Consider the following 25488-nt stretch of genomic DNA (forward strand, 5'->3'; position numbering starts at 1 on the left):
AAGATATCTTAATGAAACTTGGAACACATATTTCTTGGCACCCTGAGGAGGTTGCTTTCGAAGATGGGCAAAATCGGTCCACTGCCACGCCCACAAAATGTCGAAAACCAAAAACCTAAACCGTGTTATAACTAAGAAATAAATTAAGTTATGAAAATAAAATTTGGAACATAGGATCGCATTAGGGAGAGGCACATTTGCATGTAGTTTTTTTGGAAAAGTGGGCGTGACCCCGCCCCCAAATAGGTTTTTTGTATATATCTTGCAAACCAATAAAGCTATATAAACTAAACTTATTGCAGTCGTTTCTTTTAGCCGTTTCCTTATACATACAGTCCAAAAATGAAAGAAATCGGATAATAACCACGCAACCCAACCCCCCACCCCCCCAATGAGGAATGTCAGAAACACCAATTTTAAATAAGAAATCGCAAAAGTAAGCTGCACTGAGATTTTTTTACAAAATGGAAAATGGGTGTTGCGTCGCCCACTTATGGGTCAAAAACCATATCTCAAGAACTACTCGACCGATTTCAAAGAAATTCGGTATATAACATTTTCTTGACACCCTCATAACACGGGTGGAAATCGGACGAAATATGGACGAAATCGGTTTATAACTACGACTACTTTCCATATAACTCAATTTTATTTTATAATATATACATTAGGAACAAATGAAGATAGCGGAATAAAACTTTACACAAATATTGTATTTGAGCAGTGACATCAGTTCTGCGAAAATTGTCAAAATCGAACCATGACTTTTCAAGGCCCCTGATATCGAACATGAAGAACTCAGTGCATATGGGTAATTTTTTACTGAAAATATGGTCAATTCCTCTGATATTTTAATGTAATTCATTCCAATTGTAGTCTTGATGTTGTGACTATGTTTAAATGTTTAAATATTTAATTTTATCGAAACTTTTACTATTTTTGATTAGATATCTAAGCCATATAGACCGACCTTTGGACCGAATAGATGGCGCCATAATCAATATTTATTTTTAAATGTTTTTCTCTAGAGTTTTAATTAATTTTTTTTTTGCAAATTTCACACGTTTCATTTGTTAGCAGTTAATATATAAAATCTGACGCACTAGAAACTGACGTAATTTGAGGAAACATTCCAATTTTAATATTAATTAAAATAATTAAATTTCATTTTCCTTCCACTTCAGGAGCCAAAAAATAATTACATATATTAACAAATATTCTTGGCCACTTACTTGTGCACATCTGCATAAAGACACCACGTCCAAATAGGAGAAAATACGTAAAAGAATTTCCTTTGGCAGTTGTTTTATAGGTTCATCATCCGCATCCGAAGAGCCGAGGAATGTCTGCTGCAATGAAAACAAAAAATCGCATAAATACGGTGCAAAATTGCTATGAACATATTACAGATCATTAAAATGTGTAAAATTTGCATGTGAATTTGTATAATTTCTTTGATGCGGAAAGTACTGCTATTCAGATAAACCTAATTGCAAGTGATGAAGTACACGAGTCTGTTGGGAATGAATCATATCACAGACAGCCAAAATTATTTTAATAGACTAATAATTTTACAGAAATATTAATTTGTGAAGGAATTTTGAGGAAATTATTTTTTGGCAAAGCTTTCTGGGTACGATTCTCGACAGTTATGTGAGAAAAGAATATTTATAAATTTTAAAAATATAAATAATGATGTATTTATATGAGAATTAAGGAATTTTCGGTTGAAATCCATGACGAAGGCGTAAAGCGTTAAACATATTGTGAAGGATTTCCTCGGCTGAGTGGTTTCAGATATATAAACTACATTCATTTATAGGCTTTTCGCACAGCCAAATAAATTTAGTACAGTAAGATTATAATTAAGAAACCAGTTTTTGCCTTTCGCACAGCCAACTGCTCGATTAACGATTAGCTGTTATACATTTTTGTTTTTGCTGTGTATAAGAATTTGGTAATTATCATCAGCTGATTGATATTATATCAATAGCCATAACCATGTTTACAGCGAGGGCAACAAGTGTGGCATTCCTCTTTCAGCACGATTTGTATTCGATTAAAAATTAATGTGCTAAAATAAGAGTTTTGATCAATTAACTCCTGTCCGAAAAGGATATTAAATTTAATGAGATGGATTATTCAGCAATCCTCAAGCAAATGTAATGTCGAAAATATTTTTTAATGGTGCAGATCTTACCATAACCCTCATATACCAAATATAATAATTTTCGACTTTCCGTTTGACCTTAGGTCGTCACAAATAAATGTGTAATGTATTTAAATAAATGTTTAGTAGGCATTATAACGTACCTAACCGTATAAAGGAAGGACAAGTGGGAATATATATTACTATTCAGCATTATATAATAATTCGATACCAAAATGTGTAACATCGATTCAAAAATTTCCCTAGCACGTATATGATTAATTTAGTGAATTTTATTTGTTTTTATTATAAATCGGTTGACAATCATGCATAGTACTAAACTTATTTCATAAAATACTCGCTACAAAACTCCATCCAATAAGTGGGGTAAGTGTCGATTTAGTATCAAATCTGTCTGGATTGAACTCAAACCTGTCCGATGAACAGAATGAAATTGAAAATTATTTTACGACCTAATTACCATCTGTCATTATAAGATATTCTGATATTTTTAAAATTGGACAGTGTAAAAATTAAACTGAACCAATAAGATGTTATCTCTTGAAGTTTATTATGCACTGTTCTAAAGGTTACAGAAGTACAAGAATACAGAGCTATGAAAATGTTAGATGGTGTTGAAACCATTTATTACAAAATCTCTAAATTTGTTACGAATATTTGCTGTTCAGATTCCTCATTCAATAACCTGGAAGCACTGAAATTATATTGCATAATTATTCTAGACAAGATTCTCGGACGAAAGACACTAAAAAACAGATAAAAACTCTTCGAACTGAAGACATCTCGAGCATATAAAACACAACGGGAACGGGATACATTTGAAAGTTCTTTCACAATACCCGAGTTTGTTAGTATTATTTACTCTCATAACACTACGAAGCAAATCATAAAATCACATGTTGAATATTACATTAATGAGAATCTATTAGATAAGAACAAGTGAAAACGAAACAATGGAAAAATAAATATAAAAGAGAGTACTATTGGACTTAGAATAGAATAGATGTTAGAGCGTACGTAAGAACAAGACTAACAAAAACAAACGAGTTGTTGGCTAGAATTAATAAATAAAATAATGCCCTAGGGCAGGGAAAAGACACACAACGTTGGATAAAGTAGAACGAGAAGGAAAACAAAAACAAAACATCAACAAAAAGAATACTGAAGTGAAGCACTGAAGGTCATTTGGGGAGAACAAACAAAAATGTTTGTTATATGCTATTGTATATATTTATTTGTATATACTTAATATATATACATATATATATGTAAATATATGTATATCCTTGTATATGTGTTAGGTAACAAGGTGGAGAAAACCAAATGACCTGCCTAACAACAAACACTTCTTCAGCAATGACCTTGAAGCGAGTTTTGCCATTGCGCCAACAACAGAGACACCTATAATAATAACAAAAACAAAAAACGAGAAAATAAAATTACTGGTTAGCGATAGGCGAGGAAGTGTGTGAGTATCGATTAATTCTAATTTGTCATTGCATTGGGGATTTGCTCGAGCTAGCCACAAGGCACTACACACCAAATTACTTACAAACTCACACACACATTTACAAAAGGTAAGAAACAGGGCTGAAATTACAGAGAAATGTATGTATGTATGCCGTAATATTAGCCAACACACGATAAGCTATAAAGTATTGTATATTGGTAATTAAGTTTGCAAAGCGAAAAAGCAAAACAAAAATTTAAAGGATATAAGGAAATACAAATAAAGAAAAAATAATAAAAATAGGTAAACAAAAAAACAACAAAACAAAGAAAAAAACAAAAAATTCTCACTTTCTTCCTCGACTCTAGCAAGTAAATGTATCACCACAACAGCTGTTTGTATGTCAACGAAAAATAAAAATAATAAGAGCGACAACAACAACAATAATATTGCCAATTACGTTCAAAGTGAAAGGTAAATAAACATTCATTTACCGCTGAGCTTATCAGCCACAAATATAGATACACAGCCTGATAAAACACAATCGAAAAAAAATGCAAAAACAAATTTCCAAAAGCAATAACAAGATAAAAATAAAATATAATAATAACAATAAAACATGCTGATACTTAGCAAAGTAAATTAGGCAATAATAAAATGCTGTTAGCATCAGCTGGAACTGCTTGCAACCGTTGGAAAGCCTTCTAGCACTTGGGTCAACAAGAGTGAGTGAGTGTGAAAGTGTGTGTGTATTCAGCGCTAATGAAGTGGATAAAATTGTAGACGAGCTCAAGGCAGAAGATTAACATATATAAAATGTAACGCTTAGGAAAATGGCAATATTTTCTACCCTAAGTCAGAGTTTACAGACAAGAATAAAGCGCAGAGAGGCGATACTAGGCTTAAACTGTTGAACAGTCACTAGCACTTGCTCTGTTGCAAGAACCTTCTGGCATAAGGTAAATCGCCAGAGGTCATAATGTCAAACTCACCTTAGTCATAGGGGTTCTAACTGGTCATTAACTCATCGAGATATACGACATATTTAAAAAATCCGTCATATTGAATCCGCCACACCAGATTCGTAATCAGCGACTCCGAGTAACGAGTTTCAAGCGAATCCGAGGAAATATTCAAAAATCGCGTCCACCATTTTGGATTTTGAAAAGCCGATACCGGATTCGTATTCCGTGACCACGAAAACACTTCAATAGTGAGTTTCAACCGAAACCGATGAATTTTTACAAAAGGTGTCCGCCATATTGGTTTTTTGGGGTTATGGCAAAAACCTCGGACCTCGGACTCGGATTCAGCGACCCCAAAAACATAAGGAATACATAGTAAGACACCCAGATCAGAACCAAAATCGTTTTGTGTGCAGTGTAATTGTTATAGAATTTAAAGTAGTTAGATAGATCAATATTTTAAAATGGAAGGAGAAGATTAAACAGACTCGCATTCCTGTAAATTATGTTTGAATGTTTAATCAAAAAAAAAAAAAAAATTCAGTTCTATTGACTATGGATACCATATCATAGTTTTATAATTTTTTTCTAAAATGTCTGTCTATAGATTTACCAATAGATTGTTCGATTCGCCACAATCTAAACATTTTTATACGAATTGCGGTGGCTTTTAAAGAAATGTCGAAGAGAAAGAGATTGTTTCTGATGATTGCAGTGGAATCATCAAAATATTTATTATTTATATTTAAGTAAAATTCAAATATTTGCTAACACTCTAAACCGACGACTCATCTGCTGGAATCAACAGTTCATTGCACTTAAGATAGACTGTTAGAAGAATACGTGATTGCAAAAGTAGAAAAATAAATATATTTTAGAGCGCTGCAAATGCAAAACTGACTATTGATAAAGAAAAGAAAGAAGAAGAAGTAAAAAAAAACAGAAATGAAAGCACTACACTTGCAAATTGCTTTCGATTGCTATCTTTGGTATATGCACGTGATAACATGGTGAGAATGACGAAAATTTTGCGCTTACTACGCAGCGCTGATATAGAACTTTATTAATAATTTTTTATTTATTTTTTCTCCCCATTTGCAAAGCGATTATTGCGGTCAAGGAAGTTTAACAGCAAATCTGCATGCAAACATTTATACACACACACAGAGCGACATGAAACGAAAAAGAAATCATATTCCGTGTGCGTTTTTCTTTGTTTGCAACGATTTCATTTCGCAAATATTTGCAATTTCACTTCACTTCACTTTGACTGTGTGGCAGTGCAAAACAAAGCGCGCAGCGAACATGTGATGTGTTGAAGTGCAAGGTGGCAACAGCGCCCAGGGAGAGAAAAACAAGGTGTGTATGTTTGCCTTGTCTGTTGAGTTTTTTCCTTTTTTGGGGTGTGCAGTCGGGTTTTCAAAGTTCTTACGTGCGCTTTCTTGTTATTCGTGTTTTCTTTGTGCTCACGTCAGTCTGAGAGTTGTTCAAATACCTTCTAAGCGCTTAGCATTAAAAGCGTTTTCCTATTTTCTCTTTTTTTTAATCTCATCAAAAAATATGTAAAAGTTGCAAAAACAGCCATATTTCTTTATGATTAATTGGAAGACCTTGTTTGATAAGCACTATCGCAGATGCCAAAGTAACAAGCACACATTATAAATGCGACTGACAGGCTATTCCTGTTCGATTCGCCATTTCTCTTCCCGCTAAGTTTGAGTACTACACTCATACAAAAAAAAACAAAGAAATGTGTAATGAAAGCAACAACAAATTATTAAATAAAATTAAATTTGATGAAACATTGTTTTCGAATAACTTATAAAATTAGCTTGTTGCCTTTTCTTTACCCCTCTATCCATCGAAAATGTGAGTAAAATTCAACTGAGAAAAATAATATTTTTTAAACTTTAGCCTGTTTGGAGGAAACCAAGTGCAACTTTTAGGGGAAATGCCCACAAATTTCTCTGGGACGACTATTAACCCAAAAATTAACCTAAATATATTTTTTCTTTGCAAACAATCTATGAAAGACAGCGTTTACCAATTCGAAAATGATTATAGTATCCACCTTCTCGTCAAAGAAAAGTCTGCCTGTTTCAAGTTGTTAAAATTTATTTAGAATTGATTTCGACTAATCTTTTCGAGGACAAGACGAAATATCTCCTGTCATCAAACAAACAGTCAGCGCATTCATATCTTAGCTCCCACGTCACTGTTGATAATCATAACTTTGAAGTTGTTAATAATTTCGTTTTTCTTGAAACCAGCATTAACAGCCTTAATGTCAGCCTTGAAATCCAACATAGAATCACTCTTGCCAACAGATGCCACTTTGGATTGGGTAGGAAATTGAAAAGTAAAGTCCTCTCTCGACGAACAAAACCCAAGCTCTACAAGTCCCTTATCATCCCCGTTCTGCTTTATGGTGCAGAAGCGTGGACGATGTCAACATTCGATGAGACTGCACTAGGAGTTTTCGAGAGAAAGGTTTTGTAGAAATATGTATGGTCCTTTGAACATTTGCAACGATGAGCTGTATGAGCTAGGTCGTGTTGTCCGAATGGACGAAAACACTCCAGCTTTGAAAGTGTTCGATGCAGTACCCGCTGGTGGGAACCTAGGAAGAGGTGAATATACACTCCGTTGGAAAGAGCAGGTGGAGACCTGGCTTCACTTTGTGTTACCAATTGTAAGGGTATGGTATTTAAAGAAGAAATAATCACACCACAGATGAATAGTAGTGTTCTGTGAGAAGAGAGCGTGGTTGGCACAAATCGGTGAAGTATTTTATGGGTAAGTGAATTTCACGGCAAAGTAGCGGTGCATCGATATTATCAATTAATATCAAGTATCAGTCATTAAAAGATAGAGAGTTGTGACTCTTTGAATAGTTTTGAGCAATATTAGGAAAGGGCGTTAGAAAGTGGTTAATATGGATTGGTATTTTATAATCCTTGTAACAAACCCATCATCTAGATCGCCAAGAAACATATGACGAACTTGGTTTTAAGACTAATATCACTTAAAAAAATTTGGTAGTCGACTGACTTAGTATACCTTATAATACAAAAATCAATCAGCCACTGACTGGATTTAGGTCTTGATAATTTCTAATTGAGCTATGGATTCAAAACTTACCATAAGTTTGTGAACTTAAATTGAAGAAAAATATTATCGAGTACAAAAACTAGAAGTCCTAGATGTAGTATAAATTAGCACTATATAAACTAGTCCACACTAAATATAATTATCTCTTGAACTTGATATAAGTGGCAATCACCTGTAAGCTATATTGCACCCGCAACAAATGCTACCTATCTCTTGTAATACTGTGGAACGAAATGTTAACCGTTTCGCACAAGAAATAGTGGCAGCTTTGCTTTAGAGTTTAAGCCTAACTTTAAGAAAAATTAGAATTAAGATTCAGTTGTATTTTACACCTCAAAAAAGGAGATATGCTCCAATAAAAAATATGGTTTTTATAACTTAAAAACCTAACTTATATCTTAATATGTATTCATATATATTAAATTATCAAAACTAAACAGTTAGCTAAACTTAGTAAATTTTCGGTGTCAATAAAACAATATTTATTCTCTTCAAAAAAAGCAAAAATAAACAAAAAGAACTATTAGGTAATATTTGCAGTTAACTGCATGCAACGACTTCGAAATCAAAGCGAACCAACACAAATACAAATGGCAAACCAATTAAGCGCCACTGGTGTCTGTTTGTCTGCAGGAAATTGCCATGGTGCCACAATGACTAACAAACATTGCCCATAGATTTACTGCTGCCGCTACAACGCCCACAGAGTTTGTGAAAAAAGTCACACGCTCATACTCATGCCACTTGTTAACCCCAACACACACATACCCACACAAAGAAAGTAGTTCGGAGTATAATATTTGACTTTGTTGTGTCTACAGGCCACAATGTGGTTTCTTCCTGCGCCTGGCCGTCGCTGTTGCCACTACTATGACTATTATATGCCACCGGAGTGGCGTCTCATACTCATCGCGCTTATATGTAGCTTTTGTGTGTCTTGGCGTATGGGTGAAATGCTGTCATGCACTTTCAAGGGTTAAGACTGTGTTTGGCTGAGGCAAACAATATTTTTATTTGTCATAATTTTGGTTTTCCCACTACCCATTGGCGGAAATTTTAACGCTTTTTCTACGCAAGTGAAACATTCTTTCTTTCTAGTAATTCGCTATTTGTTCACCCACATATTGATTTACAATTAAAGTCATTAACTTTTCTAGTCGCGTGCTTTGTGTTATTTGCCTGCTGCTTTTTTCCACACACACATTGTTGTTGCAGCCGTACACGTACTAAGCGCCTGCACATATACTATACGTAGTAGTTTATATACAATATTTATGTGTCTCTGTGTGTTTGTATTTATCTGTTATTTATGCAAAATAACCACAATTTTACGAGCTCTTATTGATTTATAGCACATTCACCGCTATTTTGCTGGCGCACCACAGCGCAATGTAAGGCAACAACAGGTTTTTTCACAGGCCCCTCGCATCAACGCTCGTCGTGTGAAAGGCTTGCGGGGTCGCCTGGGGGGCAGTTAAGGTGTACAGCTTAATCATATGTAAGGCGATTCATTTTATTGGAAATTATATTACGACCTCTTTAAGGAAGTAATTTACTGGATTTAAGTGCAAAAGCGTGGTGTGTAAGGGAGTACGAGTATAGAAAATGTGCATTAATTACTTGACTTGTTGACACTTTAGTGAATATAGTATGACATAATTTATGGATTAGAAAGATAATTATTTGTTTACTGATAATTTATGGATGCTAAAAGAGACTATGAAAATATGCCGACTAATTGCAATTGAGTCATTAAACCGTCACTAAGAGCTCTAATTGCTTTCGTTTAGCGCAATGATCGCTTAGCAACTATTTTTTTGAGTAAACGAGTGACAAAAACAAAACGTTCAACTCGATCATCTAGCTGGAGTTGAGAGAATGAGGCGAGTTAGGTTTATGTAACCGGACCGATTAGTTAAGTCGGAAACATTTCTTAGAACTATTTGGGGAATGTCTTCAGCACAACTACAACATAACAGGCCTGTAAAAATTAAATTGAAAAGACTTAACTAAATTTGACGAACCATCCAAACTAATAAGCAATCCTATAGACACCTCGAAAAACATATTCCAATTGAACAATTATTCTTCCCAAATTACCAAAACATCTAACTTTCAATACATTCAGTCAATGTTGTTAATCAATGACTTTTACATTTAGTATTAAATGACTCTAACAATTATTAGAATCTGGCAGAATATGTAGTAATCAGTACTATCTGGGTTAAATTCAAATAACATTAAGGATATATCTTACAGAAGTGAATTCCAAATTTTAATGGTATCGAAGCCAAATACAAACAAGATTTCTTTAGATACTCGTATGTGAAGATGTGATGTGATGAAGTCATCAAAATCATTAACCGTCTTGGATGAGATATGAGCTAAATTAGAATTCAGACCCACCACTTACTTAACAGGTTTATATATTACTTAATATCACGAGATGGGCATGTAGCATGTAACGATGAACTCATCACGATAGAAACAATACAGCAGATACTACTCTCTCTCTCTCTCTCTGATACTGTCCTGCAAGAAGCTTCGGAAGTTATACTGAACATAAAGTTATTTCAAATTAGATATCCGGAGTATTTTTATGTTGCCAGTATTAATTTAAGCATTGTCAGAAGATACTGGAGAGAGGCGAATAGAACAAACAACTGATATAAATCAAATTAATATACACTTTAATGATGTCTCCACATACTGTCTTGTATTTAATATAATATATGAAAACTTAGTGATAGACAACATCATAAGTGAAATATATTTTAGAGAAGAGAGGAAGGTCTCAATATAGCGAACAGAAAAGATGAGTATATATAATGGCGCATTCAAAGGTTATTTGCGAGTTTTTCACTTTTGAATTAGTTGATCTGATCTTATCTACCTTCATAGTTAATAAATATTTCATTTCACTCGCTTAAGCTGAATTTGACAGATTTTCAAAACTTATAATGAAGCATGTTTTAACGCATACAAACTTCCTGAAATGATCGAGACAGAGATAAATGAGATTTATCAAATAATATATATGATCAATAGAGTGCTATTGAGAAAGGAATTCAGATCAAAATCCTTATTGGAACCATTAGCAGGAAGGATGAAACATATTAATGGCGCAACGATATCGGCAGATGTTGGAAGGCAGTTTTGATAAATACCTAGGAAACGTGATGGGCTTCATATCTGAGCGTACTATTCGCAACAACATCACCTATCTTGTGACTCAGCATTCATTATTGGATAATATTCGACCTAATTAGCCACGTCTAGCATGCTATGAAGAAAATATAGCAGCCGTAGCTGAAGATCCTGCGCCATTTGCAGCAATTCGTACTGACTTATGGAACGAAAGCGTACGAAATGCCGCTTGTGCAAGAACTGAAGCCGCCCGACCTTCCCAAGAGACATTATGTCGCGCTATGGGCTTTTGAAAAGTTCCAAGAAGATCCGACGTTTTCAAGCCAAATTTTGTTCAGCGATGAGGATTATTTCGAGATCAATGAGTACGTAAACAAGCAAAGTTGCCGCATTTGGGATGAAGAGCAAACTGAAGAGGTTCAAGAGCTGCCATTTCATCAAGACAAAACAACGGTTTGGCGTGGTTTCTGGGCCGGTGGAATCATCGGTACATATTTCTTCAAAAATTATGCCGGTGAGAACGTAACCGTCAATGGTGATCGTTATCGCGTCATAATAATCGACTATTCAGTGCCTGAAATTGAATCTCGTGATCTCGGCTACATTTGGTTTCAACAAGACGGCGCCACTTCCCACACATCGCATCAATCAAGAGATTTATTGAGAGAACACTTCAGTGAACAGATAATTTCATGTTGTGGGCAGGTCGATTGGTCACCAAGATTACACCATTGAACTTTCTCCAAATGTAAAGTTTAAAGTCTAGGCGGGATTGTCCCGCTTAGTTTCAAGTCATGGAACAAAACATCCTTCGTGTCATTCGCCACTTACCAGTAAGTTATTAAATTTGAATTTTCTGTGTTCTTTTTTTCTTTAACAAGTAGGGAACCTCGAAATGGAACACCATTACATGGTAGTATAAACACATTGGAGGTATATTGAAAACTCGAAGCTTGAAGCGAGTATAGAAAAATAAAGTGACTTCAACAAACAACAAAAACATAAATGATAAGAGACAAACCATAAAATATATGCAGAACACACAACCCATAGACACTGTAAACAAGGGCAAGAGAACCACATATAATATTCATAATATAATATATATGGAATACGATAATGCAAAGTAAATATGTATGTATAACCAATATATGTTTATGGTAAATATCAAGCTGCCTATGTGAAGGTTATCAACAGTTCATATAAGAATAATGTAAATATATTTACGGGCACTTCCTCATCCATGGAATCCTCCTCGTCCATTTTGATGATGGCGCTGCTCTCGCCAGCAACTGCGCTCACGTTATTACCCGTTGTGGCTGTTTTGTTGTTAACCGTGTGAAAGAGAAAGGTTTTCTTATGGCCGCGCAGAAAGTATCTGCTATTGGCGGCACCGCTATAAACAATCGCTGCTGCTGTTGCTGCCGCTGCCACTGCTGCCGGTGCGCTGCCGCTGCGAAAGTAATTGCCGTCAGCGATGGTCAATGCCACAGCACTGCTGCTGGCCGTGGAATTGGCGTATGAGGCGGTCGGCGATGAGGCCGATGTCGAATTCGAGGATGCCGACGCGGACGCAGAACCCGACGCCGAGATGTTACCGATTGTTTGAGTTGCGTCCGAAATCGACGCTGGCGCCGCTGCTGCTGCTGCTGCTGATGATGAGGATGTAGTCGAAGTGGCTGAGCGCCAAATGCTGCCACCAAGACCGCCGATTAAGCGTCGACCACTGCCGACTATGCCACCAACACTGTGACCAACTAACAAACCAAGGCCGCCGCCGGTGCCGTTGTGATTGTGGCTACCGTTAGAGCTACTGTTATTGTTGTTATTATTGTTACCGCTGCTGCTGCTGCTGTTGCTGCTGTTACTCGAACTGTGATTGTGTAATAAGCTCAAATTGAGGCCGCGTTTGCCGCTGCCGCTATTATTGTTGTCAGTCTGTGTGCCGCAGCGACGCGTCGGATTCAAAGGTGCCGCACTGCCTGTGCTAACACTGCTGCTGCTGCCGCTGTGACTGCAAGCGCTGCTCGCCTGACCACTGCCGCTTGAACTGCTGCTGCTGCTACTGCTTGGGTAGAGCAACTCTGCGCTGCCTCCGCCGCCGCCGCCTCCGCCACCAATGCCGATACTGTTGCTGCTACCGCCGACGCTGCTGCTACTCGCTATGCTGATGCTGCCTGCCACGCTGCTGGCGCCAACACTCTCACCAACCCCACCGCCAACACCTACGATGCTGTCAACACCAAGTCGATCACTGCCGCTACCGTTACTGCTACCGCTGCCGTTGCCAACGCCAACACCGCTGCTGCTATTCAAAAGCGTATTATTTTTGATGAACATTTAAGGCCGAGAACGTTTGCCGCCGCACTTGGATGAGGCGTTTAAGGAGTGTGTGTGTGAGGGTGAGTATAATTTAATTGTTATTGTTGTTTGTTTATTTATTTTTTAATTAATATTCGCTCAGCTTGCTTCGCTCAAAGTTGAACGCGTAAACAAAGGCGACGACAAAAATCACTTAATAACTGTAAACGGTTGTACGTTTTTGAATTAACACTTTGTGTAAGCCAACGCTCAGCACTCTTAACAGTTTAATTAGGCTACAAGCTTACTGATTTTTTTTACAGTCTGTATTTTTATTTCTCCTTTTTACGCTGCGTTATTGCTACTGAAGACATAATAATTAATTTATTTTTGCAATTAAAATTTTTGTAATATTTATTATTTATTTGCTTATTGCTACTGCTGTCTGGCGCGCTTGCAGTATGCGCGACACATCCGGCACTTTTGACACAGTTATCTGTTGCTAGAATGTCGCATTCGTATGTTTGCACGAGATCAGGTTTAAATTTGCATTCAAGACAAATATACTTGCAAAAGTTAAAGAAAGAATTAAAAAAATTCAAATAATAATAATAAACAAGTTCGACGTTCGCTCCATCGGTTTGTTGATCTACACTTTGCTTTTAGACCACAGCGTTATATAAATTTGTACAGATGTATGTATGTATGTGTGTGTTCCTGTCTGGCCGCACACGCCTATGAGTTGACCGTCGTCGCTCGCGCAAAAATACTATAAGTTGCAGTTAGCGGTTACAACAAAAACCCGACGAATGGGATATTTAGACGATGACAAATAAAGAATTATAAATGAGACAACACAAGCTCATAAGAAATAAAATGCAATAAACTCATTCCGACTGCCTTTCAATTTATCATTATTATTAGAATAATAATTAATAATTACAGCATTTTTATTTAATTTTCGACATTTTATTATATTTTGTTTTCATCTTTTCCTATTAATTTTATATTATTTTATCATTTAATTATTGAAATTTGTTTTATTATTTTTATATTATTTATTTAAAAAAATTTTAAATCCTATTTTATTTTATTTAGTTGTATTTTAATTTTTATATTTATTTTGTTTGTTTTATTTATTTATTCTTTAAAATATTTTGTTTTTTAACTTAAACCGATTTTATTTACATTTATATACTTTTAATTTATTAATTTTTTTTATTATTATATTGTATTACACTTCATTTGGTTTTATTTTATTTATTTTTTATAATTTTCTCTTTGAATTTTAAATCTAAATTTTACTTAAACTCTTACATAATTTGATTTTGTTAAATTTAGCTCACTCAAATTAATTTAATTAATTGTGTTGACATACAGTTATTTAATTGAAATGAAATACACATACGTGTTATTAATTCAATAATATTACGTTTCAATTTTAGCTTTCTCCTTTTAATTACTTGTAATTCACCTAATTATAGCATCATTAAAGAAGTTAAACGACATTAAAATAGCTTATTTTTTATACTCTCGCAACAAAGTTGCTAAGAGAGTATTATGGTTTTGTTCACATAACGGTTGTTTGTAACACCCAAAACTAAACGAGTTAGATATAGGGTTATATATACCAAAGTGATCAGGGTGAAGAGTGGAGTTCAAATCCGAATGTCTGTCTGTCCGTCCGTCCGTCCGTCTGTGCAAGCTGTAACTTAAGTAAAAATTAAGATATCTTGATGAAACTTGGCACACTTATTTCTTGGCACCATAGGAAGGTTGTGCAAAATCGGACCACTGCCACGCCCACAAAATGGCGAAACCCGAAAACACATAAAGTGCCATAACTAAGCCATAAATAAAGCTATGGAAATAAAATTTGGTATGAAGGATCGCACTATGAAGGGGCATATGTGGATATACTTTTTTTGAGAAAGTGGGCATGGCCCCGCCCCCAAATAGGTTTGTACATATCTCGGAAACCAATAGAGCTATATAAACCAAACTTTCTGCAGTCGTTTTTTTAGCCACTTCTTAATACATTCCAAAAATGAAAGAAATCGGATAATAACCACGCCCACCTCTCATACAAAGGTTATGTTAAAAATACTAAAAGTGGGTTAACTCACTAACGAAAAACGCCAGAAACACTAAATTTCACATAAGAAATGGCAGATAGAAGCTGTACTCAGATTTTTTTACAAAATGGAAAATGGGTGTGGCGTCGCCCACTTATGGGTCAAAAACCATATCTCAAGAACTACTCGACCGATTTCAATGAAACTTGGTTTGTAACAGTTTGCTTACATCCCAATGATATGTTGTGGAAATAGGCCAAATCGCTTCACAACCACGCCTACTTCCTATATACCAGAACTTTGAAGACAATCTGAATCGTTTACATTACAATATATAAAGTAAGCACTAGTAAAGATATCGGTGCAGAACTTTGCTTAAATACTATGTTTATAGTGTGGCAGCCCCATTCTAAAAATCGCCGAAATCGGACCATAGGTTTTTACGGCCACATATATCGAACACGAGGACCTCGGTGCTTCTAACCTAATATTATGGTGTCCAACTTTCAATGGACTTTATAGAATATATATGATGAATATGTGGGTCAAATTGTGTATTATATAATATAAATAAAGTTAAATAAATAAATTGCGAGAGTATAAGTTCGGTTACACCCGAACTTAGCCCTTCCTTACTTGTTATAAATATATTTGATTTAATGTTGTCATGTATGTAACTAATCAATTTATTTAATACATTCTCATTAATTAATGTAATTCGATGAATGTATTATAAATGATTTTGCTGTTAAAAGTAAATATTCAATTTAATGAAACCTTTATTTTTATTTCACCTTTTCGATTAATTTATATATAAATTACAATATTAATTGATTTACTAAAATTTAATTGAAGTTCAGTTAACTTTCATATTTTTCATTAGTTAATTTAAAATAGCTCTATTAATTTAAATTAATTTAAAGCAATTAATTCTTGGTTAATCTTTTTAAATTAATTTATGCAATATTCTATACATAAACTTTATTGAGTAAAATTTAAATGAAGTTCGAAAAATTTTTACTTTTTTCTAGAAAAATCAATTTTAGTTAATTAAATTAGCTTAATTAATCGTAATGAATATAATTAACTAAAAATTAATTGATTTAAATCATTTATAATTATAAAGTTGAGTAAAATCAACTACCTAATATGTTACTTGGTAGTTGATTTTACTCAACTTTATAATTAGAAATCATTTAAATCAATTAATTTTTAGTTGATTATTTCATCTTTCTAAATTAATTGACTCAATTTTATTATAACTTTATTCTAATCTATTTTAATTAGTTAGATTAATTTAAATAATTGTAATTAATATGAATTATTATATTTGTGTGTCAACATTAACCCAACAAAATATTTGTAGAGATCTGTTTGCATCCCAAACTTATTCGCAACTGAAAATGTCACTTTTTGAGCCGAATTCTCGACATTTGCAGGAAATTTTGCTTTTCTTTTTTAATTCCAAGAAAAGTGCGGCTGAGGCTCACCGACATTTGTAACCGTTTTTATAAAAAAAAACTTAAATTTAAGAAAAAAAGTTGTAGACCTAAAATAAAATATAATTTGGCCTTAATTAATTATCGTTTGTGTTATTCTTATATCTAACAGCTTAAAATTTTTTTTTTAATTAAATCAATATTTATAAATTATAACTTAATTAAGTAAAATTTCAGATTATTGTAAAATATATAATTAGGTTTATAATTAAGACAATAAACTCATTTATTTCGTTTACAAATTAACTAATAAAAAAGTACATTATCAAGTTAAAATATTTTGTTTTAAAAATAATTATCTGATTGAATTCCAATTAATACTCTTCAATATAATTTAATTATTGTTATTTCTTTTAAATTACGTCTAAATTAAGTAGTTTTTAACGTAATGAAATTAGTTTGTTTAATTTAAGAATTAAATTTTAATCAAGTTAATTATCATTTTTTAATTTATAAATCGATTCATGGCTTCATGATATTTTATATTTATTATGATAGTGATTTTTTTAAACATTGTTAATTAATTTTATTGTAATTTTTAATTAAAGAAGAACTTATTTTTTTATCAATTTTATATCATTAACAATGATATAATTATAACATTTTAAAATAGTAATAATTTATTCAAAGTTCTTTTTTATTGAATTTTCATAATTACATTATATTATAATAATTTAAATATTATTATTTTTTAATTTAGTATTTTTTTATTACATATATATTTCATTTTATTGTCATTTATTAATATCATTTAGTATCTCTATTATTTTAGTTTATTAATTATTTAAAATTTAAATTAATTAAATTTTAATTTTTTTATAATTTATTCTTAATTTTTAGTTTATTTGCCATTAATTTGTATAATATTTTTCATTTTAATTAATTTTTTTTTAGTTATCACTGCTGATATTTCCATTAAAACACCAACAAATATCATTCAATTATTTTTATTATTATTTTAATCGCGTTTCTGAACTTGTTTTAATGCCGCTGGCAACTAACGGTTTATGGCGATTTAACCTATGTTTCAACTCTTGTTTTTGTTTCAATTTTGATTCAGCTTTTAATTGTGTGTTAATTAACATTAACGTTCACAACGCACTTTGGCTTTGCCGTTGGTTACTCAGCGCGCTCCATCAGCTGTTGCTGCGATGACGCTCAACTGACAACACACACGACGTATACGTAACAAAACAGTTAAAGGTTGGCGTCGACCGCGCAGTCGCCGTCGCTGCTGTTGCGTCGTAAGTCACTGAAAAACAGCACAGTTCGCACACATCGCAGTATGGGTGAGCACAAATGGAACAAAATGGGAAGAGAGAGAGAGAAAGAGAAAAGTACAAATACAATTTAGATATACTATGCAAATGCTTGTTTATACATACGTACGTATGCACATTTTCATTTAACAACAAATGTGTACAAAAACAACTATAACAAAAAGTGTATCATTATTCGCGATAAATTTGCATTTTTATTGACAAATTCATATGATTTTTGATAATATCGCATGAGAGAAGAAGAAGAGAACAATGATGATGATGCTGATGGTGAAGTGAAGAGCGAAGATTTGGTGAGTGATGTACATTGACCTCTACACATACATATAGTTGTTATTTATATTTAAACAATATATACAGATTTGTTTATACGCATGTATGTGCGGTTGATGGCATGTGACAGTGTGCTTACACATACATACATACATACATACATACATACACTTATGCTGTGTGCTGAGTGTTCGAGTGCACAGATCAATGCAATGAAAAAGGGGTGTGACTGTTGATCGACGACTTTGTTTGGTGATTTTGTGTGATTTTCGATAAAACGAGCAATATGAGTTTTGGCAAAGAACCAAACAAGCAAAAACAATACACAATACTCGCAATAAGTGATCGATCATCTGAGAAATTATTTGAAGTACTGCAAATGTTTTCCTTATATAATATAATTATAAATACAAAGAATATAAAAATTATGAATTTCAAAATTCGATCCATTAACAGTAGTGAATGTGATGAATATAACTTCAAAAAAAGTGCGATATTAGAAGTAAGAAATCATAATATAAATCCAGGTCACGATAAATGCAGAACAAAATTATTATTATCATCATAGCATCTTTGACAAAAATATGATGTCAAATAATCGTAAAAGAGCTTCTTATTCATGTAGAAATTAGCCGAGAAAACTAGTAAATGGTCTACCCTTAATTGAGACAATTAGTAAATGGACTACATTAGCATATCGTCTCCCTTTAAGTGAAAAAATAAAAAATGGTCTACATTAACAAATTGGCTTCAATTGAGGCCATTAGTAAATGGTCAAAATTAACAAATTGACTATCCTTAATTGAGACAATTAGTAAATGAACTAAATTAACAAATCATCTACCTTTAATTGAGAAAATAAGTAAATGCAAATCGTATACATTTAATTGAGGAAATATTTAAGAAAATAAGTAAATGGTCTAAATTAACAAATTGTCTATCATTAATTGAGACAATTAGTAAATGTAGTAAATTAGCAAATCGTCTAACTTTGATTGAGAAAATAAGTTTACTGCGAAAACACTATTTCAATCATTTAATACAATGAGACTGGACAATTATGAGTTAAATTAACTCAGTTAGTTTTTTACATCTTTTTTTTGTTTAAAAGATTTTTTTCTTAAAAATTCCTGGTTTTAATTATACAATTAATTATATAATAAAATAATAATTTACTTTGCATCAATTATTACGTCAGCAAACTTTTCGGTCAAGATAAACTAACAAAGTGACACTAATTATACGCATGTACATTCCAACAGCATCAATTCAAAGACAATCTTCTTTCGCAACCAATTCAAAATTTTCCGTTCCATAGTCAGCATGAATTTCATTTTCTAAATTTATGCTAAAAGCTATAATGACATACTGCGACTGATATGAACGTCTTTTAAAGCCCCCCACTACTGATCAGCTGCTATGACGTAGACTTTCACTTTTTTACTGGCACGATAGTTTCTATAAAAAACTCTTATGACGTAGTAAACAACAAAAATGGGGGTCAAATATGTCACTCGGACGCAGTCAAAGCAATAAATTAAATGCTACACGAATTTATAGCGTGAATTATAGCAGTGGTAGGGGAGGATCTGAAAACATATGCACTAGGGTGAGCGGTGAAGTTTTTTAAAACGAAATGTCGAATCATAAAGAATAATATTATTCGAGAAATATTTATGAGTAATATATTATTATATTATAAACTATTAGAAGGCTATTTTTTCAGTATTTGAATGTTAATTTTTTATGTAAATTTTTTACTCGCACGAAATCAATGTTCATAAATATTATATTAATATGTGAGTAAAAATTTTATGTGGGCTTTATCTAATGATAAAACTAAATTTAAAAACTGTAAACAAAAAAAATCGTCTCAATAAATTTAAGAAATATTTAAACCTTGTTTTTATGGGTTCCACACATCGAAAATACAAAAATCGACTTTTCCGGTTTCCAAATATAGTTCCTACTTCGATCAACTTAATGTCTATTTATGTTGACTTGAAAGCATAATGCTTCTAGCATAGACGGTTTATATTTAGAACATCACAAATGAAATAAAGAAGGGAATTGCGTAAAGAAAGAAGAATAAGTTGATGAAAAAACAAATCGATTGATGCGTTGATCAAAAGATTTCTGTGAGTTTCGAAGTTTCAAAAAAAGTACAAATATTTACCAGTTTACATACCTATGTAGCAACTATAAAGCGAATATGGTAGAGAGACCAGTGTAAATATTTTAGCATTAGTAGCACTCACTTTTACGGCAATAAAAACCTATTCAAATATAAACATTTGCGAATGAAAGAATAGACAAAGAAGCTACAAAATAAATATAATATATTGTTGAAGCTTTATACCTAGCGTCAAGGCCGCGGTGAAGAAGACTTTCATAAGCGAAACCGCAAAGAAAGAAAAGAAAAAGAAAAATATCAAAATAAAAACCCAAATGTGTAAAAATGTAAACAATAAAATGCTGAAGCGTTTAGCGGTACACAAAGAAGTGCGAAACCGGGTAGAAACAAATGTGAAAACACGCAAAACACGTAAGCTTATCAAATAAAATAAGATATTAATGTAGAGTTTAGAATATAAAGGTAATTTCGGCTAAGCCTTTGAAAACATCGTTAAAGATTTAAGAATCATGTTAGTACCCTACCCTAATTAGTACCACCGGACAATATAGATATTGTTTAATCTATCCAAGTTATTTACTACAATTAACAAATTAATTGGCTCTAAAATTGCTCTCCATTGAATAAAAAGAAAGTCTATTTAAAAGAACAGATACTTTATGATTGAACTTATCGAGATTATTTCATAAATAATTATTTAGTTTTACAACTTGTGAATATTATTTGAGAAAATAAGTAAATGGTCTACATTAATAAATTGTCTTCCCTTAATTGAGACAATTAGTACTACACTAACAAATCGATAACCTTTAATTGAGAAAATAAGTAAACGGTCTACATTAATAAATTGTCTACCATTAATTGAGACAATTAGTAAATGAACTACATTGAAATTGAAATTTAACTTCTGTCACACTATGCAGGAGAATTGCTCGCATTCCATGCTGCTGTAGAATTGATCATACTATAGAAAGCACAAAGAACTCTGAACTTCTTCTTTGATTCTTCTTTGTTTTTTATATCACCTATCCAAATATTAGACGAACTAAGGAGAGTCGTAAAATAGAATTAAACTTGCTTCATACAAGACGTCCCCCTACATATATTAATGACACTCCTTATAACAATTATTTGCCATCTCTTAAGAAACGACTCAACACATTTTAATTAAAAATTCTCGATTTTCTTTAAACAAAAACCTTCGAGTATGAATCTCAAAAAGTGGCAATGTTGCATATCCAATAACAACAATGTAGGCTGAAGACCCATGGGTTTATCAAAACTAAAATTAAATCATCAAAAAGCACTGCAAAGAATTCTTCAAACAGTTTTCTTCGATTACTATTTTAAATTTGTTCCGTTGATTCAAGCGGTGAATAAGGAAAACGACTAGGTTTAGACACATTATTCATTAAATTTGGCTCTATGTCGAACTTGAAACAGAAAATTTCGTCGCGGAGAATGCGGCATGACATCTTTGAGGCTATACAAGAAAGTGTCTGAAGAATATAACGGAAATCGCCGTGTATTTTTATAGTTCGGTATTGAACTGAAGCGATAGTAGAATTACATACTTAAATTTTGTGAATCAAGAGTTGGATTCTTGATCTTCAATATCTTTATACTATTATTCATCGTACTTAAATATTATTAAGTTTTTGGCGAATTTACTGAAGAAATCTTCAACTTTATATGTGAAAATTCCGCTTACACACGAACATTCATAAACATGTCTGTTGTTAATTTATCTCAAATAATACCCATGTGACAATTGATGATAATGCGGAAATTAGTTTATATTTCAAAGTACTCAAAAAAAAAACGTTCATTCAACACACACAATAAATATGACTTGTCACTCTCATTGTCATATTTATTAAGCTTATGAGTGTTAATATATTTTAATTCAACAATATACGAATATAATAATTTTTTATGCTATTGAAATTCTTGCAAGTTATGACGACACGTTGTGGCATTAATTACTTTGTACACTTTAATTGATTCACTTAAAATGTTTGGCATGACAAAACAACACGATGGATTTCACTTAGCTGTGGTGGACAATTAAAAACTTGTATGATACCACATGTAGAGAATAAGGCAACGAAATTTTTTATGAAACCCCAGTGGCTTTACTATAATGACAGCAAAGTGTTACGAGTATTCTCAATTGATTTCACTTCTATGGCGACTATTCAAGGTCGTTGTGTCGAGTAGATAATGTGAGGCGGCGAATTAAAGAGTAAAAAATCAAAAGGCAATAAGCAAAGTTAAAAGTTAAATCATAAATTTTTTCAGTTAACGTATTTTAATTGTAGCCGATGGTGGAAGACTTATTTACACAATATCGACAATGATCCTAAGCAGAAATGCTATGCATCATTAGATAAAATAGAGGACCTGCTCGGGAATATTTTCTAATATCTCATTATCACGAGCGACTTGAACTAAATTAGGTCAAATGGAAGACAATCCTATATAACTCCGCTCTCCCGAAAGAACTCTATCTTATATTGAAATGGCAAGATAGTTTGGTACGACAGATTAACGGTTCATTGTGATACAGTATTCCTGAAACGAGATATCCCTTCATTTATCGACAAAATGTCCTGAGTCACAAATCTGCAAAGGTGACCAACTTACATATTAGATAATACACCTGAAAGACTGAATATTTAGAGCCTTAGAGAATTACCATGCCTATAGATTAACAATCACATTCATGAATTATTCGGCTACCTTCTAGAAGACTTTTTACCATTATTCCAGACTGTAATGTCGCTTAGGATTACCTACTCATTAATGCGTATAACGTGAATATAAGAAATATTACATATCATTATAGGTATGAAAGAGACCTAAACACTTCTAAACACAATTATCAAACTCAAATTTCAAATCAAGAGATCAACATTAACTTCGTTCCTCGGAGAGTCAGAACTCTGTAACCGGAGTGGATTTAGATTTATATTCGGTCAATAACTTCCATCATATCAATATTTGTGAAAATTATTTGGGAAATATTTTCCCTACTACAATAACAACATCACAGTAACCACGAACACACATATAATCCGAATTAGTTTCATAAAATTCTACCCTTTGTGGTCAACGTTTGTTAGTAAATATGTACACATATGGATAATAAATTAAAGGTCAAGTTTGCCAAACTGTATAGCTACTGTCAAAGCCAAAATTCTCCGAAATGCCATTTGATACGCACCACAAACACAGCACGTGTAACAAAGAACTTGGGAGAATGATGTACCAACCACAAAATTGTTGTGACCATCAATCAAGCGTGTGGGAGGCAACTAATTAATAAATTAATAATAAGGCGACGACGCAGTCACAAAAGACCCCAGGCCAGAAAAAGGCGGGAAAAGGCAGACAAAAATAATTACAATAATCGCTTGACAAATTTAAATGTCCAGTCATACGAGTCGTTGCAGCCACTCAAGCGACGAATGTACAACGGTATACGTGTATGCAACCAAGCATCCAATGGTCATCCATCAGCTGGTGACCATACAATGTCACAGCGGTCAGTGGACTCTTAATGTGGTGCAATCTTTTAGGCGTGACATACACACAGATACATATAGCAGTACTTATATATTATATAGCCAATGCAATCATTTGCCATACACTTAGTTCGAGGAGCAAGCCTAGATCCCACATTTAGAAATGTATGTATGTATGTGTGTAGCAAAGCAAAATGCTTTTACTGACAGATAAGTAACCGCATACATGAGTTATACTCGTTTATTTGTAACACATATGTATGTTTTATGTATGTATGTACGAGTACGTCAACTATATCAGTACTTAAATGAATAAGTGGCGAATCGCAGCGCCACAAAGTGTTATTACCCTCAATTGCGGAAGAGATTGAACTTGAAAGTGGATACGAGCACAGACAATGTATGTACATGAAAGCAAAGAATAATATGGTTTAACGGTATAGCACAGAAAGCTAGCATAGACACTAGCGGATTTTGAGGTTAGAGGAGATATAACTAAGTGGAGGATTGACAAGCATAAATGCCAAGTGGAGAACAAAGTAAAGGTTGTTGTTGTTGCTGTTGTTCGATTGTTTAGGCAAAATTATGGGATATACCAGTTATTAGTTAAAAGTTAGTGAATATAACGGATGATCCAAGTAGAGGTACTGTTTCCAACATAATTTTCTTGACAGATCCTGCGTGAGTCGTGACAAGCTCGCATGTTATTTTTGTTCAGTATTGTTAGGCATTTCATCATGGAAATACTTACTAGAGTAGGCCTTGAAGTCGAAATACTCGAACCAGTCATAGAAAATCGAACTCAACGGATGGACCATCTGAGACGTAGACCAACATTTGAGTGAGATGATCTTTAAAAAATAAATGCCAAAGAATGTTCTTTCGAGTGATTCCCCATTTACCATTCTCCATTAAATTTGAATTTTCTTGTTTTTTTCTTTAAAAAATTAGGAAACCTCGTTAGATCACCCTTTATATGTACATATCGAGAGACCACAATAATATCTGAAGCCGTTGATAAAGATCTTCTTCTTAGAACCTATTGGAAGTCAGGTACTTAGGTCTTAAGGACGAAACTCAGATGATTACTTATCCGTCAAACTGCCAAATGCTTATTGAAAATACTTGTCGAAAAATTAGCCACACTTATTCTCAAATTTCATCTCGAGTGGTTCTGATTAAAAGGCAAAACATTTATGAATCACTTAAGGACTTCATTAATAGAATGGCGATTATTCCTGATCAAATTCTAAGCAAGTTGTTCTGAAGTCCATTATTTGTCAACATTCTAAAGTAGTTGAGCAGTCTTTTTGGCCGAAGTCACTTCTAAACCACATTTTTTCTCCCACAGTCTTGTCTTCGTAACACTAAATTCTAGCATTCTAAAGATATTTAATATGATATTGAGCTTGCACGAGGTTTTGATAGTACTCATAATTCCGAATTCCTTTCTACAAGAATCTTTTTTATTTCTCGTAGGTCAGGTTTTATTAATAGCATGAAATATGAGCTTCTAAATCATTTGAGTAATTAGTTTGCGTTATATCCGACATATG

General features: G+C 33.1%; 1 protein-coding gene across 1 annotated transcript in view; it reads right to left on the reverse strand.

Moving 5' to 3' along the window:
* The window catches only part of LOC105209860 (F-box/LRR-repeat protein 20), a 95425-nt gene that overhangs the window by 51066 nt on the left and 18871 nt on the right, over positions 1 to 25488 (reverse strand). The window contains exons 2-3 of the mRNA XM_029038797.2: positions 12071 to 13508; positions 1233 to 1349 (exon numbers count right to left, since the gene is read on the reverse strand). Of these exons, the coding sequence (XP_028894630.1) occupies positions 1233 to 1349; positions 12071 to 13183 (1230 nt within the window). The 5' untranslated portion in view covers positions 13184 to 13508. The remainder of the gene's footprint in view (positions 1 to 1232; positions 1350 to 12070; positions 13509 to 25488) is intronic.

Source organism: Zeugodacus cucurbitae, chromosome 6 (genome assembly GCF_028554725.1).
Source record: "Zeugodacus cucurbitae isolate PBARC_wt_2022May chromosome 6, idZeuCucr1.2, whole genome shotgun sequence".
Lineage (NCBI taxonomy): Eukaryota > Metazoa > Arthropoda > Insecta > Diptera > Tephritidae > Zeugodacus > Zeugodacus cucurbitae.